Source organism: Corvus brachyrhynchos, unplaced genomic scaffold (genome assembly GCF_000691975.1).
Source record: "Corvus brachyrhynchos isolate BGI_N302 unplaced genomic scaffold, ASM69197v1 scaffold10, whole genome shotgun sequence".
Classification (NCBI taxonomy): Eukaryota; Metazoa; Chordata; class Aves; order Passeriformes; family Corvidae; genus Corvus; species Corvus brachyrhynchos.
Window position 1 is genome coordinate 1,814,055 of NW_008236180.1, and position 12,802 is coordinate 1,826,856.

The 12,802-nt window shown below is 49.3% G+C and overlaps 1 protein-coding gene across 2 annotated transcripts in view; it reads right to left on the bottom strand.

Annotated features, from left to right (window-relative positions):
* Window positions 1-210: 210 nt before the first annotated feature.
* The window catches only part of HNF4A (hepatocyte nuclear factor 4 alpha), an 18,518-nt gene continuing 5,926 nt past the window's right edge, over window positions 211-12,802 (bottom strand). The window contains exons 4-10 of one of the 2 annotated variants that reach the window (XM_008633832.2): window positions 10,616-10,741; window positions 7,944-8,099; window positions 4,943-5,030; window positions 4,268-4,423; window positions 3,745-3,981; window positions 2,958-3,080; window positions 211-2,309 (exon numbers count right to left, since the gene is read on the bottom strand). In XM_008633832.2, coding sequence (XP_008632054.1) covers window positions 2,167-2,309; window positions 2,958-3,080; window positions 3,745-3,981; window positions 4,268-4,423; window positions 4,943-5,030; window positions 7,944-8,099; window positions 10,616-10,741 — 1,029 coding nt within the window. In that variant the 3' untranslated portion in view covers window positions 211-2,166. Of the gene's footprint in view, window positions 2,310-2,957; window positions 3,081-3,744; window positions 3,982-4,267; window positions 4,424-4,942; window positions 5,031-7,943; window positions 8,100-10,615; window positions 11,126-12,802 lie in introns of those variants that run through there. The other variant, XM_017733014.1, reaches the window with a different exon arrangement.

The window sequence follows — 12,802 nt, forward strand, 5'->3', positions numbered from 1 at the left end:
GGGCTTGCCAGGAAATAGTGACAGCTGGCAACAGCATCAAACACTTGTTTGGGCTTTTTTTCTCTATATACATATGCTTTGTGCTCAGAGCAACAGGGAGGTTAGCCCCTCGACTTGAAATAAATCCTCCCAGAAGAAAGAAATCCATCTGTCTGGGAAAAGTTAGAAAATATTTTTGCATTTATTTTTCTTTTTTTTCTTTTTTTTTTAAATGAATACAAACTCTTGTGAAGAAATATTCTTCTGTTTCCATTGGAAGGCAGAAACCAGCAAAAATTAATGTACAATATCGAGGAATACTTGGTGCAAATGGACCAAAAAGGATTCCCCACAAGGTATGTCTACGTACAGGAAAAAAGGTTGCTGGAGTTGGAAAAGACAGCCTGGTTATTACAGGGTTGGGGTTTTTTTTTCATTTAATCTCCCAATTATAAATAATCAATGTGATTTACAAAATAATTTACAGAAAATGATTGGATTCATCATTGCAATAAATTACTTGGTACGATGCCACCAGCATTGAGACCATACAATACCTCTGACACCGCCAGCATGAGGTGTTTCATTTTTGCATTGGAAATCAAGGGACAGACCTGCAGCTCCTCTGGCTGAGCTGGCTCAGATTTGTCCCCACCAGAGACCTCTTGGCAGCCATGGTTCCACCACCCTCATCCTCCCAAGAGGCCAGAAATGACTCAGGCCTGCAGTGGTGCAGGGCTCTGGGTGCTCCAGCCCTGCTGGCACCTGGAGAAGCAGGGGCTGGGTGCAGGAGGGCTCCTTTCCTGATTCCAGCTGTAAACCAAAGGTCAGATCTGCAGGGTTTTGGCACAGGCAGGCACAGAGAAACAGGGACAGGAGGGAGCAGAGCAGGGCGGGCAGACCCAAGGCTGGGGCAGACCCAAGGGGCTTGGGTGAGACAGGGTTATTGCTTGACCTCTGTCGCTTTTGTCTGCAGGACTCCAAGAACTGAATTTTTGAAGTTGGTGCTCTCAAACACTCTGAGGTCTGAATGAGTCATAACGAATTCTTATCATGTTAGGAAGACCTATAAATCTGTTATCAGCCACTCACTCTAAGCTGAAGGAGTGGCACTGCACTGGAGAAGTAGATTGTATGGCATATCCTAGCATTAAAGCTGGGTCTGAACTGAGATCCTGGGTCCCAATGCTCTCAGCAGTTGGGAAGCCCAAGAACTTGGTCCAATCTGTGAGGCTCAAGCTCTTCTCACCCTCATAGGTGTCTCCCCTTCCTACATCTTTCGCCCACTTCCTCCCAAATAGGCATCCAGTGGTGTTCTTCTGACTGCTGAGTAGCGGTAGTTGGACCAGTGATATTCTGGGCAGTGTTGCCAGCCTGTAAAGGGGGTCACCCCATCCCATTAGTGGAAATCTCTGGAATCCCATGGTCCTTCAAATTCCCAGGAGGCAGTGAGTGGTGCAAGGGAAGAGCTTGGCAGTGGTTGCCTCTCTGAGCATTGTGGTGAGAGGGCAGGCATGGCACAGAAATAACAAAACCCTTCAAAAGGCAGTGGAGTATCTTGGCGGGCCAAACTTTGCCCCAGCATCAGCTGAAAAGATTTGTTAGACCTGGCTGGGGGGCTTAGTGTGCTGGAGGGTGACACCACACAAAGACCTGGGACTAGCCAAGGCTGAGGAGCAGTTCTGCCAGTGCTGCCTGGGCAAACCCCATGTGCTTCACCTGCTGTGATGCTCCTGGGGGAGCTTCCACCTCCACCAAGTCTGCCTGGACTGGGGACTGTCAGGGGGGCTGGCACGGCCGTGGGAGGGAAGCCCTCCACTCGCAATGCACAGGGAATTGCTTGTTCATGGGGTCTGGTGTGTGCTGAACCAGCACTGAGGTGACAGTGGGGCAACAGCCCATCCCCAGCCAGTCACTGTGACCTCCCCACAGAGGGAGGCAGGAATCTGGCTCTCCTTACAAGGACTGAGGGTTTCAGCAAGGCTTCAGCCTTAGTTCTGGGACTCGGGGCTGCCCGTGGCACGTGCTGTCTGTAGCTGCAGGCAGACAGCTTCTGGTGGTGGTCAGTCCAATAAGCAAGTCCGTGTGTTCATGCCCAGGGACCTCTGGGTGGCTTCTCTTTTCACAGTGGCAGAGTCAGTTCAGGCTTTTCTCCCACATGGTCTTCCAAAGGTGGTGTGTGGGCTGCTAGATGACCTCCTGTTTGGTGATGGCAGGCTGTGGGATGGAGGTGGGCTGCTTTGCCACGGTGGCAATGGCTCCAGGGAGCAGCTTGTACTGCTCTGGTCCTGAGCTCGCGGGTGGAGAAGGCTGTGGAGTTTCTGGAGTAGCTGAAGAGGGAGAAACCAAATTAGAAGAGGGCCTCACAAACCTGACAGCACTGAGATCTCTCCTCAGTCGTGCAGGGTGCAGGTGTCAGCACAGCAGAGGCTCTTAAGGGCTCGTGTGTTTGCTGTAGGGCAGCCCAGACACTCAGGCATGGTTTGATGCCCCAGGAGAACCACAATAACCAATATCAAATGAGGAGAGCTGCTGACGTTTTGGCCTGGACTGACCACATTTTTGGTCAGCCAAGGTCATCTCAGCACAAGGTCCCCAGTGGTGGCCCCATGTGGTGGGCCAGATTCTCCTGTGTTTTTGCAGAGGACAAACTGAGGTGTGTCTGAACCACTCAAGGGAAGGGAGCCTTTCCACTGATTTCACTAAGCTCTGGATGGGATCATTCATCCCTTAAGGGCTATGTAAAAGTTACTGTCTGCCAAGGACTATCTTGTTGAATCAGTTAGTCTGGCCTAATCTAATCTAACCCACCTCTCTGTTTGTCTTTCCCTCCTTTCTGCATAGGAATTTCTCACATGCTCATTACCAGAAACTTTGTCTTGCTTGCAAATTTCTGTGCAAGGTAGAAACTACCTCCACATGCACACTGAAAAGCTCCTGGTTTCTCCTGGGAGCTCTGTCTCTCTGGATATACTCACACATCTGCCCGTTGTGCATCTGAGGAGGCATTGTGTTGGCCACAATGACGTTTGTTCCCAGGTTCTCCTGGATCAGATGAGGGTGCAGGGGGTGGTGGGCGTGTGGCATTTCACTCGATGAGCCTAAGAACATGGATAAGACATTAATTGCCACAATGGCAGGAGACAATTTGGATGGGCAGACCCACCCAAGTGTCCAAGGCTTTGTGCATGACCAGCTTGTACAGAGGTGACTAGAGCACACCCTTCCCTTTTTTCTCCATGGATGCCTTGAACTAACTAACCCCTGCCTGCTGCCTGCATGTCCTCTTATGCAGGGTTATATACTCCTGAGTCCCACCTCCATGTAAAGAATAGCACAGTGGGAACTTCTGCATTTTGTTTTGTCTCATTGGATGATCCCACTAGAAAATCTGGCACATTCTTTCAACCTGAGCTTTAAGACCTTTTTGTTTTGATGAGTCCCTTCTGACAGAGGAGGATTGGTGAAATGGCTGCCTGGTAGGAGTCTGGGGAGTGCACAGAAAAGCTTGTCCATGTGCAGAGGGCTGGGGATGCCTCTGTAAATAGAGGCATAGCTAATGCATCTGTTTAGGTGAGGAGAGATAGAGGACCCTTGGTTACCCCTGTCAAGGACAGGGGAGATGATTTTGTGTGAGTTAAGGGCTGACCTGCAGACTGGCTGTCTCTAACTTTTCCAGACAGGGAGCAATGACTAAGGAGGTTCTCCAGGGGACAATAAACGGGGAACACTGAGAGGCCTCTTGTCAGACCCTCAAGTACTCACCTCCCAGCAGCATCTCCTGCAGCAGGTTGTCAATCTTAGCCATGCCAAAGAGCTTGACGAACTGGATCTGCTCTATCATCTGCCAGGTGATGCTCTGCAGCACGGGCAGCAGCAGCAGCAGCTCCCCGAAGCGGCCCCGCGAGTCGTACTGGCGGTCGTTGATGTAATCCTCCAGGCTCACCTGCACCTGGTACCGCATCCGCTTGATCTTGGACGGGTCGCTCAGTCCCTTGGCATCTGCAACAACCCACACAGCAAACTCGCCAGACTGCTCCCCTGGGGGCTGCCTGTCAGTGACAGCATGAAGTCTGGGCACAGCCTGAGGTGAGCTGCCTCTGATTCCCCATCGGCTGCTGTGATGGACAATTTTTCTCTTCTTAGACTGACTTCTCCCCTCCCTCTAAGAACAGTTTGGTTCAGAGAGGAGACCAGGCAGCATTTCTACCACTCAGAACCGGTGTTAGCCAGCATAACCCAGACTAGTCCCCTCTGAATGGTAACCCCTCACCAAGCTGGGGCATACCTGGGTCAAAGAAGATGATGGCTTTCAAGCAGGCATATTCATTGTCATCTATCTGCAGCTCCTGGAAGGGGAGGACCAGCTCGTCCAGGATGCGGATGGCCACACGGTTCACCTCCACCAGCTCGGGGCAGTTCCGTGGGATGATGTGATCATTTCCTTTGGAGAAGCGGCACAGAGACCATCACCTTGTCATTGCTCAAGACTTATCCAGGGTGACAAGGAGTTCAAAATGCAGGTAACTAATGCTGAGGTAATTTTGGGGGTGGAGGAATTAAGAAGTTCCTCCTTCTGCCCCTACCGTGTCTCAGAACACCAGAAATTCTGATCTGTATTTTCAGAGCAGCTTCTCATTACACAGGAGCCACTCAAGTGAGGAAAAGCTGACCAAGCAGTGAGAACTTTTTCCTCAATCCCGCCACAGCCTGCTTACACAAACCTCGGGGTGCACCATGAATGTTCACAGTCCCCAACTTTGCCACATGTTGTGGCCTTGATGTCAATGTCAGCCAGGCCTAGCTGCACTCAAAGGCTGTGCTGGGCTTGCTAAAGTACAGAACAGCTCAAGCCACCATCCTGCAAAAAGGATGTCCACAAACACTGAACCACCCTCTCCTTCACCCCAGCAGGGAAGCGTCACAGAAGCAGATGGGCTGGGAGCAGAAGTGCAGTTTTTACCTAGCAGCAAGACATCCTTGAACACCATGGACCTCTTGGCAGCTCCCAGTAACAGATGCTCCCCTGCATGTGCACGTAGCAGTGCTACCTGCAAGGGCAGGGAAAAGTTATTTGGGTGACGCAGAGACTGAGACAAGACTCTGATTTCATGTAAGCAAGAGGGAAAGCTCAGCATTCCTGTACTGCACTCAAGGATGGGGAGTGAGGGCCCCTCTTCAGTTACAGGCAGAGAAAGAGATCAAAAAATGGGCTAAACCAGTTATAAATCCAGCAGAACCAACAGATAGTAGACAGCACCTGAAATATCCCATATTCAGGACACACGTCATGAGCAAGACCATCCTAGACTGTCCCAGGACCTCACACCAGTGTGGGACATGTTCACAGTGGGCTGTTTGCAGACAGCTCCTACCAAGCGCAGAACCAGGGACCACACTCCATCCTGGGAAGTGGGGAGAAGTACAATCCCCTGCTGTTGGACCCCTGCTGTCCCTCGGGGCTGTGCCCAGCTCCCACTGAAATCACACTCAATGGGGACCCATGTCCAGCTGGCTGGTGGGGTCACCCCCTGGACATTCGTCCCCTCCACAGCCACAGGAATTGGGGACAGGGAAGCCAAAGGGATGTTTTTCTCCCCTGCTGTTAATGATTGAAGTGTTTCATCTTACACCCTCCAGTGGCTCCTGAGAATGTTCTGAATCTTTTGCCCTCCTTCAGTTAAAAATTTCAGAGATTTAGGCAGAAAGAAAAGTTAACGATTGGACATCCTGACACAGAGGCTTCTTAATGTCCAGCCAGGAGCTTCTGCTGGAGAAAACAATCATTAAACATTAATAGAGAAATGCTGAAAAGTATGTCCTGATGGGAATGGTCCCCTTTTCTGGTGTGTTATCCTCAGCATCTGACAAAGCCAAGAGAAGTCTTACCCTACTAGAAATGCCAGGAGAATGTATCACCCACAGAAGAGAGCTCTGGTTAGGAAAGATGCTGATGTCTAGGAGAGGGATGTGGGGGTTTTTTTTGCAGATGGTAAAAAAGGTTATGCAAAATCAACAGAGTGGAGATCCTTGCAAAAAGACTGTGCACACATGATACTGGGGAATCTTTATCTAGATGCCAAAATCTAGCCTCTCTCTATCGCTGTCCAAACATGGGTGGATATGTTAGCTGAGCTGCTTGGAATGACCAGAGCTGCACAAAACTGATCTTTCCTACCTGATGAAACTTCGACAAGGAGAAAACTGCAAGTCCCAGGGGGGAGTGAAGCTCTCACCTAGAAATTTCCTGCCTAATTCAAATTCAAGAAGGTTCAGTTTGTAACTACCTTTTTTGTGTCCATAAAATTGGCTTGTTTGAGCAGGGTTAAAGTCAATTATTTCAACAAGGCAAAACCATCTCATTTGATATTGGTTCTTGCAGTGATGAACCTGAGATACATCATTTCACATCATTTGTGAGCTAGGATAAATAGACAGGTGTAACACAATGAAGATGAACTTGAACTTTGAGATGAAATGGCTTTGCCCCACCAAACACAGTAATTTTGACATTTTAGTGCAGAAGGAGAATGAGGGGTTGGGTATGATCTTTTCTACAAAAGATGTATTTCATGCCTGTGGAGCAGCCTCTCCCTTGTGGGAAGGCAGGGTTGAGACTGTGTCATCTTTAGGTTTTGTTTTCTCCTTTGAGGAATTTTGCAGCCCCACAGCTGTAAAATGAGCTCATGTGGAAGTTGCTGTAGTTTGCAGAGTTATTGGCCAGGTTTAGGGCCTCTGTTCCAAATGGCACAAGGATGTGATGGGTTGTGCAGAGCTGCCCCAGGGCTGTGCTGGGCTGCAGCCTGTTTACTGTGTAAATGGCATTTTCCATTGGAGTCCATTTTGGTTTCACTAATTTATGAATTGTATTTTCCTTAGCAATTTAACAGATTTCTTACAATTTAAAACGATTTTGCACTTGCACACAATAGAAAAGAAGGAAACATGCTCCCATTTTAAGAGCACTGAATTCCCCAGAGCTCTGGGTGCTACTGGGTGGTTACTAAAGAGCTCACATTTAGGATTTAGGGGGTTTTGATCAGCTGGATTCTCTCAACTGGACATCCTTTTTCTTCATTATATAAAAATTACCCCTAGGCCAATGGGGCTGGAGACTGGTCCTAGCTGAAGAGAACACATGCTGGATTTGTGACTGTACCCTGGGCAGATTGGAAATACCTTCTTACCTGTGACAGGACCTGTGCTGGCCCTGCCAGAAGTGCTATCACAGCCACACGTGCTGGTCAAGGCTGGGCACATATCATGTCCTTCAACACCTGCTGCAGACCTCTGAAATTTAGACTTACACAGGAGGCATTTCCTGCCTGAGATCCTGCAGTGCAGTTCTACAGAGGACACCAAACCCACTGTGCTTATCTTCGTTAGGGAACCCGCAAATGTCATGTTAGTAATTTCTGTTAAATGCAAATATATGCTTGCTTTTTAATCCTGGATAAAGATTTTCTACTGCCTTGGGAGCAAACTAGTGTTTAGCTTCAAAATTCCACACTGGGAGCATGGATACAAACATATTCCCAGGTGGGAAGCAGCAAGAGACAGGCAGATTTTAAGTTTTGGGCAGACCTTAGGCCAGAAATCTGTCATGCTAATTCTGATTACCCCAAGCATTTGTATAGCACTTCAGGCTTTCAAAGTGCTGCGCAAACTATAATTAATAAATGACTGGGTGACCCCAAAATGCTCATCTGATATGGGACCTAATTCGAGCTCAGTGTTATCTGGCTGTGCTCATCGGCTGATTAGCAGCACATGCAAGTGGCCCGTGCTGGCATTGTATGGATGCCTGGCCTGTGCTGCCATTGTATGGATGCTGTTCCCAATCAGCTGCAGCAGTCAGGATAACAGAGTGCACAATGAGCATTTTCTTTGAAGGTCTCAGCTGGCTCTGGCTCCCCACTGCCTTTGCCAGGGCAGAGCGAGGTGGGGTGGATGGGGGGACTTGCCTGGTCATCCAGGGGCAGCTCACAGAAGGGGGGGATGTACTTGGCCCACTCCACCAGCACCAGCAGCTGCTGCTTCATGGACTCACACACGTCGGAAATATTGGCAATCTTTTTCCCTCGGATGTCTCCGTTGATCACAGGAACCGGGGATGATATCTGGAAGGAGAGAAGAGACCCTTCAGCTGGCAGTGCCACACAGGAAACACAGACAGGAAAATCCCCAGCCCATGGGTTGTGTTGATAAAGACTCCAGAATCGACAATTACTTTTTTCTGTTGCACAAACCCAGCGGTAGCTTACCAGAATAGGTGACCCAGCAAGACTCATTTAAACTGAGATCAGCTGGGGATCTGTGAACATGAAATGCTGCAGAGCAGAGGCTGTGGATCATCTTGGTAAACTGTAATTCCCTGAATAGACTGGAAAGCACAGAAGAAACATTCCTAAAACCAGGATCTTCCTCCCACTGAACAAATGTGCTCAGTCAAGATCCAGGAGGGAACAGAGGGGCTGGCATGGCAGTCGGCCTCACCAGTAGAAAGGACATGTCCACCTACTGCTGCTGCACAAGCTACTTGGTCCCACCAAAGTGCAGAGAACTGTTCCCCCTTCCACCCTTCTCCAGAGCCAGTGCTTGGCCAGAGCTGCCGTGTCTGCTTTCCACAGGAGGCAAGCAGGCTCTGCCCCACTCCTGAGTCATCATGAGCACACCAGGCCACAGCTTTCCAGGTCTGGCATTGCTTTCTGTGAGCACCAGGTCATTAGTATTTGACATCATCCACTTTGAATAGCTAAAGACAGACTTTAAAGATAACAGTCTCCCACCTCCCACTGGCTTTTAGGTCCTTTTGGCAAACCTGGGCAAGTGCAAACATGCCCACAATACAAGCCACAGTTGGACCACATAATGGCGAATTATTTGTGATTGCAACTGGGCCCATTTCATTTGCAAAGGACAGGCCTGACAAGTCTGCAAGTACTGTCACACAGTTGGACAGAACATCCCCCCCAAACCAGGCACCCAACCTCCTCCCTGGCTCTCATTCATAGCTGCTCACCCAGGTCATCTAAAAATTTGCCCTTAGTCACTACTTTATCCTCATGCTTCTGTAAGCAATTAACTCAACCCCATCACTGCCCTCTGCCTGCCCTCTGTGCTCTTGTACAGCATCAGCTCTTCCTGTCCTATTCCTGCCAGCATTTTCAGCTTGGACCCTGCCAGCCTCCCCAAGGAAATGGAATTCAAATGCCACCTGCATTTTTTTTTTTATTTTTTCAAGTTGCATTACCTGGAGGCTTTCCAGCTCACCAGCTATTATTGAATAAATAAGATTGTAAAAATCTCACCATGCATTACCCTAATCAGAGGGCCCGGAAGGCTTAGCAAATAAATAAAGACCTCTGAGTGAGTGACCCTAGATCTTGGAGAAAGCAGCTCCTCAGCAGTATCTTGTTCTAATTAGCCAGGCACATAAAAGTTACCAATTACCGTGCTGGAGCCTGCCTTGTTTAATGAGTCTCTCTGTGCTCTGTGGGAGAGCAGAAGCTCCCCTAGATTTGTCAATGGTTGTGGTTTTTATCAGCAGACCCTGCTTACATGTGATGGCACTGCAGGACTCTGAGCCCCGGAAATGTCCTTCTCTTGTACATTTGGTGACTCGAGACCCCATTATCTCACACCTCTGGGAGCGGCACCAATCTTATTTTTATAGGGTATATAAATATATTAGGGCCTACATAGGACAAGTTGAGATGTGGGATGAGATTGGATATGCTTTTTGTGTACAAGATTGGCCCTTGGCCCTTCTGACATATCCCCTCCATGGGGAAGTGGACCTTACAGCCTGAGCCTAATGTGGAGCCCAGAGCACAGCACGTCCTGTCCTGGAGCATCTCCCAGGGCAGCCTTCAGGGTAGCGTGACCCTTGAAGCAGCATGGACTGCCAACTCAACCCCCTGTTCATCTTCCCCAGGACACAGAGTGCTCTTCTCCCCAGCTCCCATGAAGAGTGGCAGCTCTTGCCTCCAGGACAACTCCATCCTCATCGCTTGTTGTCACAGACAAACCCTCCCTGCAGACTGTGCATGCCCATCCTGTCCTGTGTCCTCCCAGAGAGCGCTGAGCTGTGTACACCATTTGCAGTATTCCGTTTCTTAAATCAGAGTCATCTTTTCAAGGTGAACGCTCTAGGAAATGAATCTTGGCAGTGTGCTAGTGGAAACAGGGAATTTCAAGCAAGCACTGGAAAAGATATCTGCATAAAACAAGCAGGAAACCAATTCCTCGTGAAACTGTGCAGGAATCCAAGGTTCCTAACAGCCCATAGGGAAGGGAGGCTGCTCATACAAGGCCAGCCCCTCGTGGGCTTAGGCAGCCGCAGCTGTTTGGATTGCAATGATTCTACCCTGTTTTCTTCTGTCCAGCTCTCCAGCCTTCCTGTGTCCCATTAAAGCAGAACAAATCACTGCATATTGTTACAACTGAGTTCTGGACTAAGGAGATTTAAAGGAATGGTTTCAGGTAACAAATGATTTTTGAAAAATCAGCATTGAGTTGGCAGATAAGCCACTTAGAAAGAGATGATAATTTGAAGACTCAGCTATTAAATACTCAGCTGGCTCTACAAGCCAGGTAGTGCCTGATGCTTTTGTATTTGCTAAAGAAGAGGTACCTGCTGTGCCAGGGCTTCTGCGTGCAGGAGGGCATTGATGGAGGGCAAGCTGCTGTCCTCGTAACTTGATCGGCGGGTACTGATTCGGTCCCGTTCATTTTGTACAGCTGCAAGAGAGGATTTTGGCTGAGCTGCAGGTCGTTCATGGCAATGCACACCGAAAACTAGCACAGACTTTTGGCGTTCCCCTTCCTTAGCTGCAGTTTCCCAGCTTCCCTGCCAGGCAGGGCGGAGGTGCAGCTGTGTCTGGTTTGTGGTGGGATGCCAGCGAGAGCTGACTACATCTGGTGGTTCTGATTTCTTATTTGCTTTATTAGACTTTATTAGATTCAGAACCCAAACACCTGTAGAGTTCAGTGTGGAAAATTTCCTGTCAAAGTATCTGAGCTTTTTGATTTCATGATATGGGGTCTGAAACGATGGCCATGTTGATGTATACAGCCCAAAGCTGATGTGTGAGATGGAGGAGTATCTGCAAGGTTTCCTTGCCCACATGACTCCTGTGAGCTCCATTCAGAAAGCTGTTGCACTGGGTTGGTGTAGTTGGAAAACTTCTGTCTAAGCTACAATAAGGAAGGAAGTGCAGAACTGCTCCTGCTTATCCATCCAGAGCAAAAGAGCTCTCTCAGACCTTATTGTAAAAGCATCCCAGGACAGGTTTGACCCCAGCATGCCTCCCTGTTTGGTCTAGTCTTGAGGGCCTGGGCTTTGAGGAGAGGATTTGCCTGCTCTGTCTGTCATGAGGCCTGGGCCGGCTGTAACTCACCCTGGCCACGCCACTCAAAGCCATCTGCTCAAATAAGCTATTGATCCATGGCAGGGGAAGCAGCACAGTCCCTGCCTTAGGCTGGTGGCTCTCTGGATTGATACGTTCTCGATGTATAAATCTGCCTGATAAAAAGCAATAATGAGGCTGGGCCAGGAGAAAAGCCCTGAAGTCAGCGGCTGTAAATAGGAGCTCTCAAGGTTATGCTGCTTGTTATCAGTAGCAGGCCCCCGAGTTCAGTCACGCCATGATGTTTTCCAAATGTTTGCTCAGTATTAGCTGGTCATGCACCTAATGTAACTTCTATTGAATATTAACAGACAACAGCATGGCTCTGGGCAGGGGATGAGCGGACGCTGCTTGGAGAGGAGGATTCCTATATTCTTCAGGAAAAGTCAAGAGAAGTTGCTTGAGATGCCTCATGCCCTTTTACAGGGAATAAATGTTCCTGCTCAGAGGTCTTCCTGCAGCCACCCAGGTACCACTGGTACTTCCCTGCTGTCTTCAAGGACCCTTTTACTCCAGAGTTTCTCCTTGAGGCGGTGTGAACTGGGAGGAGCACAGGGTTTAATTTCCCTGCATGGAACAACATGGAACAAGCCTCCCAGTTGTCCCTTTGCAGACATCACTGGGGTGAGCTCTGTGGGATGCTGGGCAGCTGCTCTGCTCCTGGCAGTTTGTCCCTCCACCAACAGGGTCACCAGCAGTGGATTTCCTACCACTCCTGAGAAGCAGGGCTAAACAAGGGGAGAATCCTGCCATGGGGACTTGTAAGGGCTGCAGAGACAGGGCGGTAGGGAAGCCGGGGGGTTGAGCATGGGCCATGCAGGGATATCTCTACTCTTTTCATACTGAGTTAAATAGCAAAAATGCTCCACTTTGCTGTGGATCCTTTCTGCTGTGGCTGAAACTAAACTAAACTCTCTGCAGAGGGTCAGCAAGACCCTATATATCTATTAGGAAGAAAAAGGTGCAAACTGTCAGTGGGACCTTTGCTGGACTCACCCATCCAGCTGTGGATTTTGTGGTCACTCTGGGACAACAGCACTTGGAGCAGTTTTACCAAAGTGTTTCCAAATGTCCAGGCCTTCTTTGGAGCTCCTCAGTGATGTGGAGAAGCATTCCCATACCCCCTCCAATGGACTGGCTATGTTGGAGCCCAGGTGATGTGTGTGTCAGTGTGGGCAAGAGTGAGCTGAAGAACCCTGGGTGTGATTTGTGTATGCAAGCACGGGCAGTTCTGAGATACAGGCGTGGCCTCTCCCTAAATCCCCTGTGGTGGGGGTCAGGATCTGTGCCCAGGAGAGCACTGTGGACGGAAAACAGGGCTAAGGTGGCTGGGCAAGTGTGCACCTGGCTGGGACCAGCCTTGGGCTGCAAGGGCTTCCTCAAACATACGCAGCCAGCATGAGTGACTGCCG